Raw genomic sequence first — 15,586 nt, 5'->3', positions numbered from 1 at the left:
TTACTAACACCACCAGGACTCTCAAACAGCAGCCATTACAGAATCCTAACTGCTGTCAGTACTCTGCCCTCAACCTCAACCTCTTTAGCCATTGTTATCACCTACTAGCTTTATCTAAAATCCACCTGTATCCTAGGCTCCTGCTTCCTTACAGTGGCCTCAAGTGGAGGTTGTTTCCTCCCCCCCATGACTTATGTACCTCAAGGTCCAAAGATGAGGTAAATAATTACCTCCATCCACCTTCACAATCCCTAGCTTGTTTAGATTGTCACTAGACTTCAACCCATTAATCTTTCTTAGTTTGATGATCTGTAGGAGAAACTCACAGAACTCAGCACACAGATGTATTCATAGCTATGATTTATTACAGCGAAAGGTTGCAAAACAAAATCAGTTAATTGGCATGAGACGAACTCAAGATGAAACCAAGCACAAGCATCCAAGAGTCCTCTCCCATAGGAGTCATAGGGAACATGTTTAATTCGTCCAGAATTGAGTTCTGGCAACACATGTGGGATGTTTTCTATCAGGGAAGCTCATAAGAGACTCAGAGGCCAGGGTTTTTATTGGTGGCGATACAGGGATCCTGTGCTTGCATGAACATAAAGTCTAAACTCCAGAAGGGAATCAAGTGTTCAGCATAAACCACATTATTTATATTCATTAGCCATAGGGAGCCTCTCCCATCATTTCTGGGACTGTTGGGAATCCTGATGAAATTTAATTTCCCAGATGCCACCCTAAGGTCAACCTTACAAGAAGGTCTGTCGAAGGACAGCAGTTTTAGGCCTGCTGTGTGAACCCTTCTGAAGTCATCCTGCCTCATTCACTGAAAACTTTAGCACTAGCTTACTCTTTGCCAGAGCTCCTGCCATCATTCATTCTACTACCTCCATATCCATGAAGAAGAGCCGTTCAACAGCCTAGCCTCTCTCTTTCCTGATGCCAACAATCTTTTCTTGCATAAACTCAATCACATACCCATCACCCCCCACATACACCCCTTATATCTTGCCATCACTATGCCACCTACAAAATCTCTACCTAAAACATTCTACCCCTGACCATCATTTCCTGCCAGCCCACTTGCCCTAGCACTCCTACTTCATTCTCCAAACTCACTGAACCCTCTGCTTCACGGGTCCCAACCCCTTTTTCACAATCTTCTGCCCCACATTGCCTTTACCGACTTTCATTCTTATTTAGAGTCCATAAACAAGCACCACACATACACCACTGAAAACTTTAAAGCTTAACTTCCTTGCCCCTCCCCACCACACTCACTTATTGAAGTGTCAACCCTGGCTAAATCTAATTCTCCTCTTGCAATCTGCCTGTAATCTTGCAGCTGAACATTGCAAGAAAAAAAATCAAACAACTGTACTGACTGGACTCACTTCAGATTTATAATACATATCTCAAATGGACATCCAAAACCATAGCAATCGGAGTATTTACCCTTTCCTCCTTCCAGGATATTACTGCAAACCTCTTTCCTGAAATCTCCAACATCCACTTCTTTCCCATTATCAGCTGATAAATTTGCCTTATACTTCAAAGACAAAATAAATGCAAACAGACTACAACTACCTTGCCCTTTAATCACCAATTCTACCAACCTGTTTCCAAATCCATAGGTAAGGTGCATTCCCTTCTGAGGAAATGGAAGAAGTCTTTTTCCTTCTCTCACTAAGGCCAGTTTTTCCACTTGTGTTTTTTCTTTCTTTCTTTCTTTTTTCTTTACTTTTTCCTATTTTTTGAAACTGGGGGTGAAACCCAGGAATCCTTTATCACTGAGCTACATACCCAGTCCCCCTCCTTCTGTCGTTTTTGATTTTTGTCTGTCTGTTTGTTTATTTATTTTTGTTTGAAACAGGGTCTCACTAAGTTGCTGAGGCTGGCCTTGAACTTGCAATCCTCCAGCCTCAGCCATATGAATTGCTGAGATTAAAGGCACATTCCATTGTTCTGGATCCATTTGGGTTCTAGATCCCATTCCCACCTGCCTTCCAAAGGACCTCACTCCTACAATTACCTTTTCTTTTTTGTATCAACTATTTTTTCTCTTTTTGCTGGATCATTTCCATTGACATACAAAGTTGCCTTAATGCTATTTATCAAAGAAAACCCTCTCTTTCTGATTGAGGTAGGTGGCACAAGTCTATATCCCAAACAGGAGGATTGCAAGTTCAAAGCCAGCCTCAGCAACTCAGTGTAACTTTCAGCAATTAAGGGAGACCCTGTTTCAAAACAAAACAAAATTTTAAAAGACTGGGGATGTAGCTCACTGGCAAAGTGTCACTAGGTTTATCCCCACCACAAAAAAGAAAACCCTCTCCTGACTTCATGCTCCATCCAACGTTAATTTCTCTACTTCTTTTACCAGCAAAATCCCTCATAAATTGTCTTAACTTACTGTTTGCACTTCATTTTCTCTGATTCTTTTAACTCACTCCAACAGGATTTTATTACCAGCTCTTCCTGAAACAGTTCTAGTCAAAATAACCATGGAGCTACATCATGGCAGAGTCAAATTCTCGGTAGTCATATTTTGGGATTCACAAAGAGCATACAACATAATTGGTTACTTGCATTGTATTGAAAAAGCTTTCTCTATGTTTCTTTGACCCTACACAAGTTTTCCTCCTACTTCTGGGCCACATGTCATTCTCCCTGGCATAAGATAGGTGTTTACCTTACAATCTGTCTGTTTCTAATCATTGATACCCAAACACTCATCAGTCACTAACATTCACAATCTTCCCCTATTTCTGGAACCCTACAAGTTCCCAATTACCATTCCTCACAAAACAATCAATCATTAACCTCCATAGAACTCCAATCACTGACCCCTACAGAATTTTCCATCACTAAACCCTGCAATTCCTCACATTCCTGACCCTTTCAGGATCCTAGTCCCAGAATCGTCGAGGACCTTCAGTCATTAATTCCTACTAATCACCTCCTCACTGGTAGCACAGTTATGCCACCACCTAATCACTGGCCATCTCTTCTCCCAGATGGCATGCAAACCCTCCACCATCCCCACATTCCACCAACCCCTGTCCTCCCACTGACATCCTGGTTCCTCCATTACCCATAATATCACACTAATCACCACCTTTTACAGATAATGCTAATTAGACTTCCACAAACATGACCACCACAGACCCCCAAAGCCCGGACCTCTGATCCTCATAGTACTCCCCATCACCCCGGTCCCCAACCCTAACACTGCCCTTCTTGGATGATCTAGTCTCTAGCCATCCACTATCAGGTACCCACAATCGCTGGCTCCCCCAGGCCTTCCCAATCTCTGACACTCTACGAAGCCCCATTTCTGATGCCCCAGATTTGGAAACCCGGACCTGTCAGTGACAGCCGCAGCCTCCTGCCCATCGCTGCCGTCTCAGATGCCTGGAAACGCTGATCTCCTAAAACTACAGCAATCACCGACCCGGATCCCTCCGAGCACCCACCTCCAGAAAGACCCTTCAGCATCGACTCCAATTCCCAAAACCTTAACTTCACCGACCACAGTAACCCTCCAGTCACTGACCATCTCTGACAGCCAAACCGCCCCCAGCCCATAGCCGTTCTCACCGCGCCGCTGGCCTTGGGCTCGGACGCAGCCATCTCGAGTGGACGCCCGGCCTTTCGGGCCTTTCCCGCACTCTTCTTCAGATCCTCCGTCTCGGGCTTTGTCCGGATCTGGCTGCAGCCAGAGGCCGACATGGCGGCCACCGGGAGCGCGGCCTCGGTGGGCCCGGGCTGCGATGGCGGCGCCCGTGAGCTTTCGCCCGTTTCGCCCGTGGGCGCGGCCATCTTGGCCGAAGCCCTCCGTACAGCGGGGGCGCGGGGGCTTCTGGGACGCCCTCAGGGGACGCGGGGGCGGGAGCCCGTGACGCATGGGTCCTGAAGCTTCGCAAGGCTAGCGGGTGGGAACCGGTGCATGGCACCGCACCCCTAGCAGGGACTTCTGCTTACAGAATTCAGAGTTGCTTTTCCGAATAAGTCTGTGCAGCCAACTGCCGTGTACCCTGCAGAGAGAGAAGAAATCAGAGGGGGGTGGGAGAGAAAAACTCGATTTGACAATATCGATTTATAGGGAGAGGACGTTAATCCTGGAGACGTGATAAATCTTTTCCTGTAAGGCGAAAAAAGTGGAGGAGCGTGCTAAGTGAACAGACCCATCTCGTGAGAGTCTGCGATTGGTTGGAGACATTTCAGCAGAAAAAGCGATCGATTGGAGCAGAAGTAATTTCTCAGTGCGCTGTTTCGTGTGTTCATTGCGTTCATGGAACAATTATTTGGTGAGCTTTTACCCAACAAATACGTACGTTCGAAGCGCGTGCCACCCTAGATACTGGAGAGGGATCAGAGACCCAGACCCAGCCTCCTTTCTTTGCTGGAATTTACAGCAGGGCAGAGAGATGGCGAGGTTATCACCTTTTTACCCTAGTCAAGTGTACCCTGTTTTGCAACTTCCTTTGATGAATAAACCACTAGTTATCCCAGCGGAGGCTGCATCTCCTGTTGTTGACTTCTCTTTTATTTGCATATAATTCTCAGGACTTCTTCACTGAGCTCATAAGAAAGACTCCTCTAGACTGCCTACCCTCATGACAATTTTTGCCTAGTCTCCTTAATATTATTGAACATTTTCTAATGTGTTGTTGTTGTTGTTGTTGTTGTTCCAGAAATCAGAGTTATATGTTTCCCATTTATTTGAAAACAACCCCAACAATGATTTTTTCCTAGACTTCTGACATCACCCCTTGAATATAGCAAAGCAAGTTATATAATTAAATATTGTGGTTAACAGAATTCAGCATGGCCTCCATTGTCTCTGCCTTCTGGTGAGATATCCTTTCAACATACCCTCTTTGATGCGGGATAAACCTGTGATTTGAGGAAATATCATTCCACAATCAGGCCCCAAGTCAGTCCACTTTAAATTCATAAAATGGTGATTTTCCTGAATGGGCCTGGCCTAATCAGGAACCTTTAAAAGGGACTGTACCTTTCCTGAAGTCAGATTCCAAAGGTGAAGAGGGCCTGTGGAGGGACACTTGGCCAGGACCTGGGTCCAGTCTCTGTTTGCTGAGAGTGGTTTTTGGTTTACAGCTAAAAAAAGCCACAAGGGCCTTAGTTCTACAACTGCAAGAAAATGATTTCTGCCAATGATCTAAGGGAACTTGGAATACTATCTTTTCTTAGGAGAACCTCTAGATTAGGATACAACCCAATGAACACCTTGATTTCAGTTCTGTAAGACACTGAGCAGAGAATCCATCTGTATTAGCTAGCATTCTCCAGAGAAATATAGATACATATAGGTACATATAGATGTGGAAGGAGATTTATTATGGGAATTTGCTCATGCTATCATGAAGGTCAGCGATGTGATTCAGTCTGAAGGCCAGGGCAGGAGAGGTCTAGCATAAATCCCAGAGTCCAGAGGCCTGAGAACTGGGAGCTGCCGTGTCAGAAGGTAGAAGATGAGTGTCCCAGCTCCAGAAGAGAGAGTTCACCCTTCCTTTGCCATTTTTCCCCCTCATCAGACCCTCAATAGATTGAATGATGCCCACTGATGCTGATAATGGATAACATTGCCAATATCTTCCCCCAAACACTGTCAGGTACACCTAGAAATAATTGCACCTATTAGGTAGTAGTTAGTAACGGGCAATGGAATGCATAGCAAGGTCATTGGTTTACTTTAAGTTACTCTTAAAGTTGTCTTTAAGTTACTGTCAAGGCTGATGAGTAAATAATTTGTAGCAGATAACCTGTAGAAAAACATAGGTACACAAACTTTCAGGATAAACAAAAGTAAAAGGAGCTGATTGGGGGAATACATCAAGAAAGAAGGATTTATGGGATTAACTTTTGACAGGACCTATAAAGTTCAAAATAAAATTAGAATTATGACCCAAGGGTCTCCTACTATCTCAGAAGGGGGATTCTTTAGTGGCACAGGCATATCATGGTAACCTCTGACCCATAACTGACCCGTCACACTGACCCCAGTATCCACATGAATAGGACTGACTTGTCGATGAAGCCCCCCCCCCCCGAAATAGGATGGCCACCATGACAGTTCCAGAGAGGACCAACTAAGGTCAAAAACTCCAGTGCAGGAGGCAAGAGAGGAGTTGAACTCCTGATTGGTGCATGTTGCTGAAGGAGGACCCCAATTCTCAAAACAACCATAAAACAGCAATAAATTTGAAGATGACAAGAGTTTCCTTTGTCATTCTCTGCTTGGAGACGGCCACTCTCCCTTGAGAGTGCTCTCTGCTTGAGCCTCGCTCTACTGTCACCCCAATCTCACCTCGCTTCCACGTTATCTTCACTTATAATAAATTTCTCTTACAGGACTTTCAGTGTCTGACTTTAAGTTTTCTTTCATTGGAACACAAGAATGGAGGTTTGGAGACTTTGCTCCCTGCTCTCCTGTGACACATCCAATTATCTGGACATCCTCTAGCTCAATACATTGACACTTAAAATTGACTATCACACCAGCCTTGGTGTGCTCAGACTTCCAATCTATGGAAAGTATGAGATAATAAATTTGTGTTGTTTTAATCTAGTAAAGTTGGTTGTAGGTTGTTATACAGTAAAAGAAAACTAAAACTAATTGAAGGATGAAAAAGGATTGATATGATTGAGATCCCTCTTCCCCTACTTGGGATATAGTCCCCTTCTCTCTATCCCTGACACAGTATCCTATGATCCTCATCTTTCTGGATGTGAGCAGTTGTTTCTCCTCAGACTTTAACTGTTCCTGATATCACAGCTCTGATCAAGTCTAAAGCTTACATTTTAAAAGAGTTTTCTGGCCAGGCAGCTCGGGTGGCTGAGACCGGAGGATCTCCAGTTCAAAGCCAGCCTCAGCAATGGTGAGGTGCTAAGCAACTCAGTGAGACCCTGTCTCTAAATAAAATGCAAAATAGGGCTGGGAAAGTGACTCAGTGGTCAAGTGCCCCTGGGTTCAAACCCTGGTACCCCCATCTCCCCCCAAAAAAGAGGTTTGTTTCCTGTCTTCTGTCAGATAAATCAGAGGGAGGAGAGGCAAGCCAGTTTATTCAAGTTTCTCTTTAACCTCAAGATTCCCCCACACATCCAAATTCCAGCATATTTATCAACAACATTCTCTTTTAAACCTTAACAATTTTCTAAGCTACTTTGATTTTAGCCTTGACCATTCATCTGCAGGCAGCCCTTGTGGGTCCAAGGGATTGCAGAAAAAGAGCTGGGTGGAAAGCATAGAAGAGATAAGGTAGCAACCTTCCTGCACTGAAAAGGAGAGAGAAAATCAAAGAAAGGAGAAATTGGAAAAGAGTAAGTGAGGAGAAAAGGGGAGGTTGGTAGGAATAGGATATGGTGTGGGAGGCCAACCTTATGGGTGACTGAGTTACACTCCCCAGCTGGGTGCTGAGGCACTCAGTCACAGAAATGGGTGTGTCTTGCTACAGCCCCATGGGTGAAGCTACGCTCACCTGTTCCTTTGTAATATAACCCCTTGCCCTGTTTAGGACAGAATCTTCCATGGAAGTGCCTTGTGTGTGTCCCCTCCTCTTACTGTGCCCTTGGGTGTGGCCTACCCAGGTGTCGGTCAACCTGCTGACAGTGGACATCATAAAGATAGACTCAGCCCCTGAAACCTGACCCCTTGCCTCATTTGAATAGCTTCTCCTCAATAAAAGGGGTCAGCGTGTGCTCTCGCTCTCTCTCTTTCTGCGGACCCTTAAGGTCAGAGGAGCCGTCACAGCAACCCCAAAGAAAAAGGTATTTGTGTCTCTTGTGTGGTTATTTCGTGCAGCCCAGTTAGCCCAGTTTAACTAGAGTGACCCCTGAGCCTTTTAGTCGTGAGAACAGAAACCTGGCAATATGGGATGGTGACCTGGGACAAAGAGGTCCAATCACTTTTCAACAGGTCAGAGTCAATCAATGTCTTACTTCAGGATAAATAGGAAAGGAGAAAAATCTTGTAGTTGAGTCAACTTTGGAAAGATGTAAGAATTAGCATGTGGGTTATATGTTTACGTGTGAATTTTTGTTTATGTAAGGATATTTTCAAGTGAAGACTGAAAAAATTGTAATATCAAAGAACTTTCTGGGACATTGAGCCAAGAAGCCTGAGAACCTTTTTAAAAATTCTGTTGTCTCCTTGGTGTTGGCTCAACTGTACATTCAGGTCTAGGTACCTGAGTTTCTAAATTCATCTCCTAAATGTTGGCTCTTGGCCATGGGGAATTTCCTACAATAGTGTCTAGGAAATGCCCTATAAACTGTTAGAATTTACCAGAAAAAGGAGAGAGAACTGTGTGATCCCATATATCAATGCTTTCTCATTAATTAATTAATTTATTCATTTATGTAATAGCTCATTACTCAATCAACAAATATTTTTGGAACATCCACTATGTCCTAGGAGAAAGACATTGAGGACATAATAATAAAAATATTAAAATATGATTCTTATGTGGAGATAGGGATTCAGGGGAGGAGATGAGCATTATTAAGGTAAGGGCACAACTAATGTAGATTTATAACTGTGACAAGTGCTGTAAATAAAAGATACATGGTGCTACGACCCTCCTAGCACCTAAATATAGCCTTTCAAATTAGGAAATGTGCCCAGAAAGTACATTTCAATTAATATCTCAGACATGAACCAGAATTAATTAAGATAACGGTTCAGATAGAAGGAACCACGGGTCCTTCTAACCCTAATCTTTACAAAGAAAAATCTGGAAGCCAACCTAGACTTCATAGCAACACATACTCCATTGCCGGGTTTCTGTTCGCAACTAAAAGGCTCAGGGGTCACTCCAGGTAAACTGGGCTAACTGGGCTGTGCAAAATAACCACACAAGAGACACAAATATTTTTTTTTTCTTTTGGGTCGCTGTGACGGCTCCTCTGTCCTTAAGAGTCCGCCGGAAGAGAGAGAGAGAGAGCGAGCACGCGCTGACCCTTTTTATTGAGGAGAAGCTAATTCAAATGAGGCAAGGGGTCGGGTTTCAGGGGGCTGAGTCCAGCTTCATGATGTCCACTGTTAGCAGGTTGACTGACATCTATAGGCCACACCCAAGGGCATAGTAAGAGAAGAGGACACATACAAGGTTCTTCAATGGAATATTCTACCCTAAACAGGGCAAGGGATTATATTACAAAGGAACAGGTGAGCATAGCTTCACCCATGGGGCTGTAGGAAGCCACGCCCAGGCACAAAGACACAGTCACTCAAACCCTAGAAGAGCGGGGCAGTCTAGCAGCCTGGGTGCCTGAGGCCACATCGCCCAGCAGGGGAGTTAACTCAGTCACCTGTGTGAGGTTGGGTTCCCACACCCTGTGTCTCAATCTGCCCCTTCTTTCTCCATCCTCCCTGGGTAACACTGGTCTCCTTTCTCTTCAAAAGACTGATTTTCCTTGGAGAACATGCACAACACTACCTGTATTCTCCTGGCTGGGGCACCTGCCATTTGCAGCCCTTCTTTTTAGGGGAAGATGGCCAGAATCTCATTGGAAGATTCTTCTGCCCAGAGGAATCAAAGCCACCATAAATAGCCATCTTAAATCTTAATATCTCAAATACTCAAGCCACCCTAAATCTTACTATCTCAAATAATTAACAAATAATAAAATACAAACACTCAGAAATATATTTACAAAAGTGAAGCCCCTGATAGATCTAGTCCACATGGGCTCTGGAACTAGACAAAGACAAAATGGCTCCTGTGGTTTATTTAAGGGGGTACATCAAAGGCAGGGATAAGGTTCAATGGTGGAGTCTTGCTTTGTGATGTCTTATGGTCAGCAGGTTGCTTGACATCTTGGCAGGTCACCCTCATCCCAGGTGCTTGCGGGATCTTAGGCAGAGCTTGAGGGGGAAGTTCACCTGTATCAGGTGAGCAATCCCTGAGTGGGTGCTACAGGGAGTTCACAGGGCCAGACTTATCTCCTCATTAGACTCCTGTGCCCAATAGTCCACACACAGCCCACGCACAGCTCATGACACCCTCCCATTTCACCCTCATAGTGTAATGCCAGATTCGTGGGACCCCAATAGAACTCCAGGAGCCGAATCCGATGCAATCACACAAGAGTCTTCATAGCAAGCCCGAGCCTGACTCACAACTGTTTCCGACTTAGCGGTCCCAGGCAGTGAGTCCCAGTCCTTTGTTCAGTGAGATTTTATAGGTTTTGGGGGATACTCTGTGCATCACAACATCACACAGCAAATCATTACACACCGTGGAAAATCAACAACTCTTAACATTGATTAGCACATTCACTGGTGGGAACAAGTTGGGTAGGGGTGATTGGTTAGTACAAGAGGGGGATTCGTTTGAACTGATTGGTTTAGGCCATGAGGGGAGTACGTGCTAAACTACATGGTTTCCCAACATGTTATCAACCACCATAAACTACTGGGGGGTCATCTGGCATCATCCCAGGTATTTTCCCTGTCTCCTGCTGATTGGAGGTTGCTAGGGGGGGTTGATGGGTCCTACCTAGCCTACCTGAATCAGGTACACCTGGTGCCACAGACCTCTCCTGTTATTTGTAGACAAAAAACTCAGCAGGGTGGGTATGTGCTTAGGAGTGCTCTGTGGGTCATTCCAAGGACAAGGGTCACGCCCCCTTCCTTAGGACAGACCTTGAGGTAGAAGCTGCTGTTATTTATTTATTTTCAAAAATGGAGTCACATCAGTTTCTCAACAGACCATACTATTCTTAAGGGTAAGCAATGAAGTAAAATACCAAGAATGGAGTGAAAAACAAGTAGGACATTGTCTTGAGCCAGCCATGTTCTGTAAGCTATGCACATTTGAGCATATGAGGGGACTGGCCTGACCCTACTGCCTGATTGGGCTGTGTGACATACATGTGCCCTGCCTTTGATCCCACACAACACCTGAGATGGGTGTGGCTTTACAAGATGTCTGACAGTCTACTGACCACAAGACACCACCAAGGAAGACTCCACCCTTCAAAACCCCCTTGCCTTATTTGGGTGGAACTTTCTCGAATGTTTTTTCCCCGATAAATAGGTTTCGGGTGTGCTTGCTCTCTTGCTCCTTCCAGCACTGGAGCTGACCCTTGAGGTCAACAAGCCGTCCTGCCTTAGAAATTTATGTTCACGGGCTGTGTGGGGTGTTTTTTGGGTTTTTTTTTTGCCATTTTTTTTAGTTATTGATATAGCCAGCTCCTATGAACCCAATTTATATCACCAGCCGGGCCATCTGATGAGAGGACATTCTGAGCAGATACAACAAAATCAGAAAATTAAATATAAGGTTCAATGTAACTGTCAAAAAGAATTTCTTTAAAAATTTTTTAAATTATTTATTCTTTTAGATATACATGATAGTAGAATGTATTTTAATGTATCAAATATACATGGAGTATAACTTCCCATTTTTTTGGTTGTACACCATGTGGAACTGTGATAGTAGAAGCAAATGTGACTCCATCTTGTTTTGTGACTCCATTCTGTAAAACAACCATGCCAAGGTGAAGGGTCATGACTGGGGCAAGATGTTTTTTCCTTTTGCTATAGAAACCTTTAAGAACACAAAACTACCTAATGGGATATTGTTTCTGTAACTAGGGTAATGAGGCTCTGTTTCTGTAACTGGGGTGACTGGGCTAACTGTGATTGATTAAGCTTCCCTCCACCTGACCCCACTCTTCCGCCTCTGTAACCCGACTTGCTTGCATTGGCTGGACCCCCGAACATCCCTTTTGTGGTTTTCAGGCTTATAAGGAGTGCTCTTGCAATTGTTTGGGGATGATCAGGGGAACAGCTTTATGTTATGGTCAGCCACCACCGGTGTGCTTCAATAAAGGCTTGATTTGATTATACGTGAGTGGTCTGGAAGTCAGTTTATGAAACCCCGGGATGAAGCTTTAACTATAACATCTGGGGGCTCATCCGGGATCCATTTCTTCCCTACCCTCACGCCAAATTTGCCTCCAACAACGGGCCTTTGGACCTCGGCCCCGGAGTAGAGGGGAGCTCCTGAGAGAAGTTCCTCAGCCTCACTCCAGGGGGGACCACAATCTGTCCTGGGACGCTCTGAAAAGCCTCCTGTTGGCCTGTCAGACCGGGTGAGTCAACTCCTCTGGGGAAAAGGTCAGATTGGACGCAGTCGCTTACATCTTTCCTGGGACAGGACAAGACATTGTCAATGTCTCCCTGGAGGGCTCCCTGTGTGACCTCATCTGTCTCTATCTGGGGGCAGGACGAGACGTGGTCTCTGCCCCATTAGAGATCTCCCTGTATGACTTCAGCGATTGTTGCTTGTCCTGTGTCTGTTCTGCTGTTTGTTGTTTCTCCAGCGTCTTCTTGCTCTTTGTCATTTGTCCCGTATCTGTTCCTTGGCCGTTTGTCCTGTTTGTCTGTCCGTGTGTTGTGCGGGGCCCTTTTCTGGTTCTCATAACCGCTCTCTTTCATCAGGACTTCTTCCCTCCACCACATCATGGACAGGAAGCGCTACAGAGGTCTCTACCTGGACCCCTTTAACTTGTTTTCTTAACAACTTTCAAGACTTTGTCTGTTGGTTTGTTTTTGTTTGTTCCCTTTGTGTTCTGTGTTAATTTCTACCTCAGTGTGTTTCTAATGGAAAAAAAAAAATGGTTAAAACAGCTTTAACTGTGCTCACTACAGCTTGCATTAAAATGTAAAGTGCTGCCGACAGGACTAAAAGAATGGTCAAAAGTAAAAGCTAAAGGTAAAAAGAAAAAGGCATTCTAGAGATTGCCTTCACTTAGGAACTGGGCCAGGTGGCCAACAGGGTAGATCATGTCAGTTCCTGTAGAGGACAGATTAAAACTAAAGTGTTTTATAAAATTATTATTCCTAAATTGTATAACAAAAAACATGATTTTGTCTAAAAATATTTGGCTTTTGTCTCTCAGTATTTGCAAGCATGAATAATTCCCAACTATTAAAAAATGGTCTAAAGATTTTTCAATGTCAGGCTAAAAGTTGGTGGCCGCCATCCAAGAAACCAGAAAAAACAGTTTAAAATGGGACCCCAACCCGGGGGACTCTCCCAAGGAGAACAATGAAGCTGCGTCTTTGGGAAGTTCCTCCAGGGAGAAATAAGCCCCCTTTGTTTGTCTATGTTCCCTCAACTCTTTTTAGCTTTCATGAACAGGACCACCTCAGGAAAAAGGTCAGAAGACTTAAAATTCTATATTTATTAAACTCATAATTTTGATCCAATATGCTTAGGTTAATATGTTTTTCTGATTACACTCTGCTTTATTCTAAGGCCAATTTACAAATGTTAACTCGAAATCTAATAAGTTTTTTAAAAAAATAAGCAATAAGGCTTTTGTTTGTCTGTTTGCTTTGTGTGGGTGCACCAATGTACTGTCCGTCTACATGTATTGCCATGTCTACATATATCTGGTACAAAAAAATTGACATATGAGCTCATAAATTAAAATTTTAAAAAATGGATCCAAATAACTTTGGTTAATATGATTTAAAAGGGTCAATTTAAATTGGGAAAATAAATAAAAGTACAAATGTCTTTAAAGTTACTAATGCACATTTTTGTTTCTAGATGGTTAAATAGCTGTTAAAATGCTAATATCTATAAAGTGTCTGATATCCATTGTCTCTAGGAGTTTTCAACAGGAAAAAAGATTACTAATACTATTCAATTCACTTGTTTTTAAAAAATTATATGTAAATTACATCTAAACGTATATAAAATTAATCATAGATGTGTTTGTTAGAGACATCTAATTGGTTTACAAAGTTAAAATGCTAACTTGTTAAAATATCAGATACTCTTAACTCCTTAAATTCCTTAAGGTAAAATATTTAAACAATGTTGATGTTTTCATAAATTGGTAAATTAAAAGAACTTTAAAATTATTTTGTGTTATCATAAAAACAAGGTTACTATAAATTAAAAGTCCCAACAGGTATAATTCTACATACAAGGAATCAAGAGATTTCAACTGCATTTCAATTAAAGTACTGTAAATAACAAAATATTTCATCTTATTAAAGTGGATTAATTTATCTAAATTCAAAAATTTATAAGGGTTATCTCAGGGTACAAACAAAAAGAAGGATCAATGGATTAAAAATTATTAAAGGATTCTAAATATAAAAATATATTTAATAAGAAACGTTTCCAGGCAAAAAGTTTTTATAATAGTAAAGTATAATTATAATACATCTAAGTAAACAACAGAAGGGTCTAATTCAGTAATATAAAGGTCTATAAATAAAATACAAATATTAAAATGTTTATATGTAACTAAGTTGGTTATATATGTAACACAAATAGTTTAAACTATTCAAGGTTGTTTCCTAAAGACAAATATTAATGTACTGATATATTTAGTTAAAATGACAAAAACTTCTAAAAATATTAATTACATTGTGTCTGTTAAGTTTTATTCCCTAGAGCAACTAATCTTGGAAAAATTAAGGTTTGTATATCTGTGGTTAAGCAGCAACTGTTATTTTAAAGTATTGTCCTATATTACAGAGTCTAGATTTTTCTTTAAAAGCTAAAAAAAGATCAATAAAATTGTGATACATTACTCTTCTTTACATATTAAATGTGTTCATATCTTTCAGATTTACAAGTCTTTAAGGTAAAAGATTTAAACAAACATTTTTATCAAGCTGGTGTTCTCCAAACTAAAGTTATCTGTAATGGTAATGTTAAACTTATAAGGATAATAGATTTTATTGGGGATTTATTTATATTATTTGATGTTTTGTAACCAAATCTTATGTTATCTTTTACATTGGGATATAAAAATTTAAAGATATTTTAAAAAGTAATGAGAGACTAATCTATTTAAATGTTAATATTATAAAACATTTTGCCACTTTTCCACACCAAAAAAAAATGTTAAGGGATCTCAACCTTTCCTTAATTAATGTTTCAGATGTATATCATATTGTGCTACTAACATTCATACAGAGTCAGGAAACAATATATGTAATCTTTATAAAATGTTATCTAAAAGGAGAAACAAAGATCAGCTTTAGAACTAAAACACTTTACCTAAGATTGTGAAGAGCCCTGCCTTACCTGAGATAAGGCTCTGCCTCCCACCTTACAGCATGTCAGAATAACTTCAAAGTAGGCAGATTTCAGTTGATTTAAAGTTATATCCAAAGATTAATTTTATTGGAAAGATTACTGTGATCTCAAATAGGAAATATAATGTATAACTCAGCCAAGGTTCAAAATTATATACAAGCTAAATACGTTTTTACTATTGTTAATTTCACTTTGTATTTTCAATATAACTAAAAGATAAGTGACCACGACACTCAGAGCAACCAAGAGACCTTTACTGTGACAGTGTCTGATTAACACGAGAGAGAGAGAGAGAGAGAGAATATAAAGAGTAAGAGAGAGGGAAAGAGAGAAAAGTGAGAGGGAGAATGAGAGAGAGAGAAAGTGAGAGAAGAAAGAGAGAGCAAGAGAGGAGGACCTAGCAAGAGAGAGTTATAGCCAAAATCTAATGGGCTCTCTGGTTTTCAAGCTGCCTTGCTATTGTACAGTGATTGGATCATACA

General features: G+C 41.9%; 1 protein-coding gene across 9 annotated transcripts in view; it reads right to left on the bottom strand.

Annotated features, from left to right (window-relative positions):
- Zfp37 (ZFP37 zinc finger protein) overlaps positions 1-4,180 on the bottom strand; it is a 51,360-nt gene extending 47,180 nt beyond the window's left edge. For 5 of the 9 annotated variants that reach the window (XM_048783189.1, XM_048783191.1, XM_048783190.1 and 2 more), the window contains exon 1: positions 3,604-4,180. In XM_048783189.1, coding sequence (XP_048639146.1) covers positions 3,604-3,910 — 307 coding nt within the window. In that variant the 5' untranslated portion in view covers positions 3,911-4,180. The remainder of the gene's footprint in view (positions 1-3,603) is intronic. The other 4 variants (XM_015492191.2, XM_015492192.2, XM_048783187.1 and 1 more) reach the window with 1 other exon arrangement.
- Between the last annotated feature and the right edge of the window lie 11,406 nt (positions 4,181-15,586).

Source organism: Marmota marmota, unplaced genomic scaffold (assembly GCF_001458135.2).
Source record: "Marmota marmota marmota unplaced genomic scaffold, marMar, whole genome shotgun sequence".
Classification (NCBI taxonomy): Eukaryota; Metazoa; Chordata; class Mammalia; order Rodentia; family Sciuridae; genus Marmota; species Marmota marmota.
Note: the sequence above shows the minus strand (reverse complement) of the source record. Positions and strands in the feature narration are given on the sequence as shown.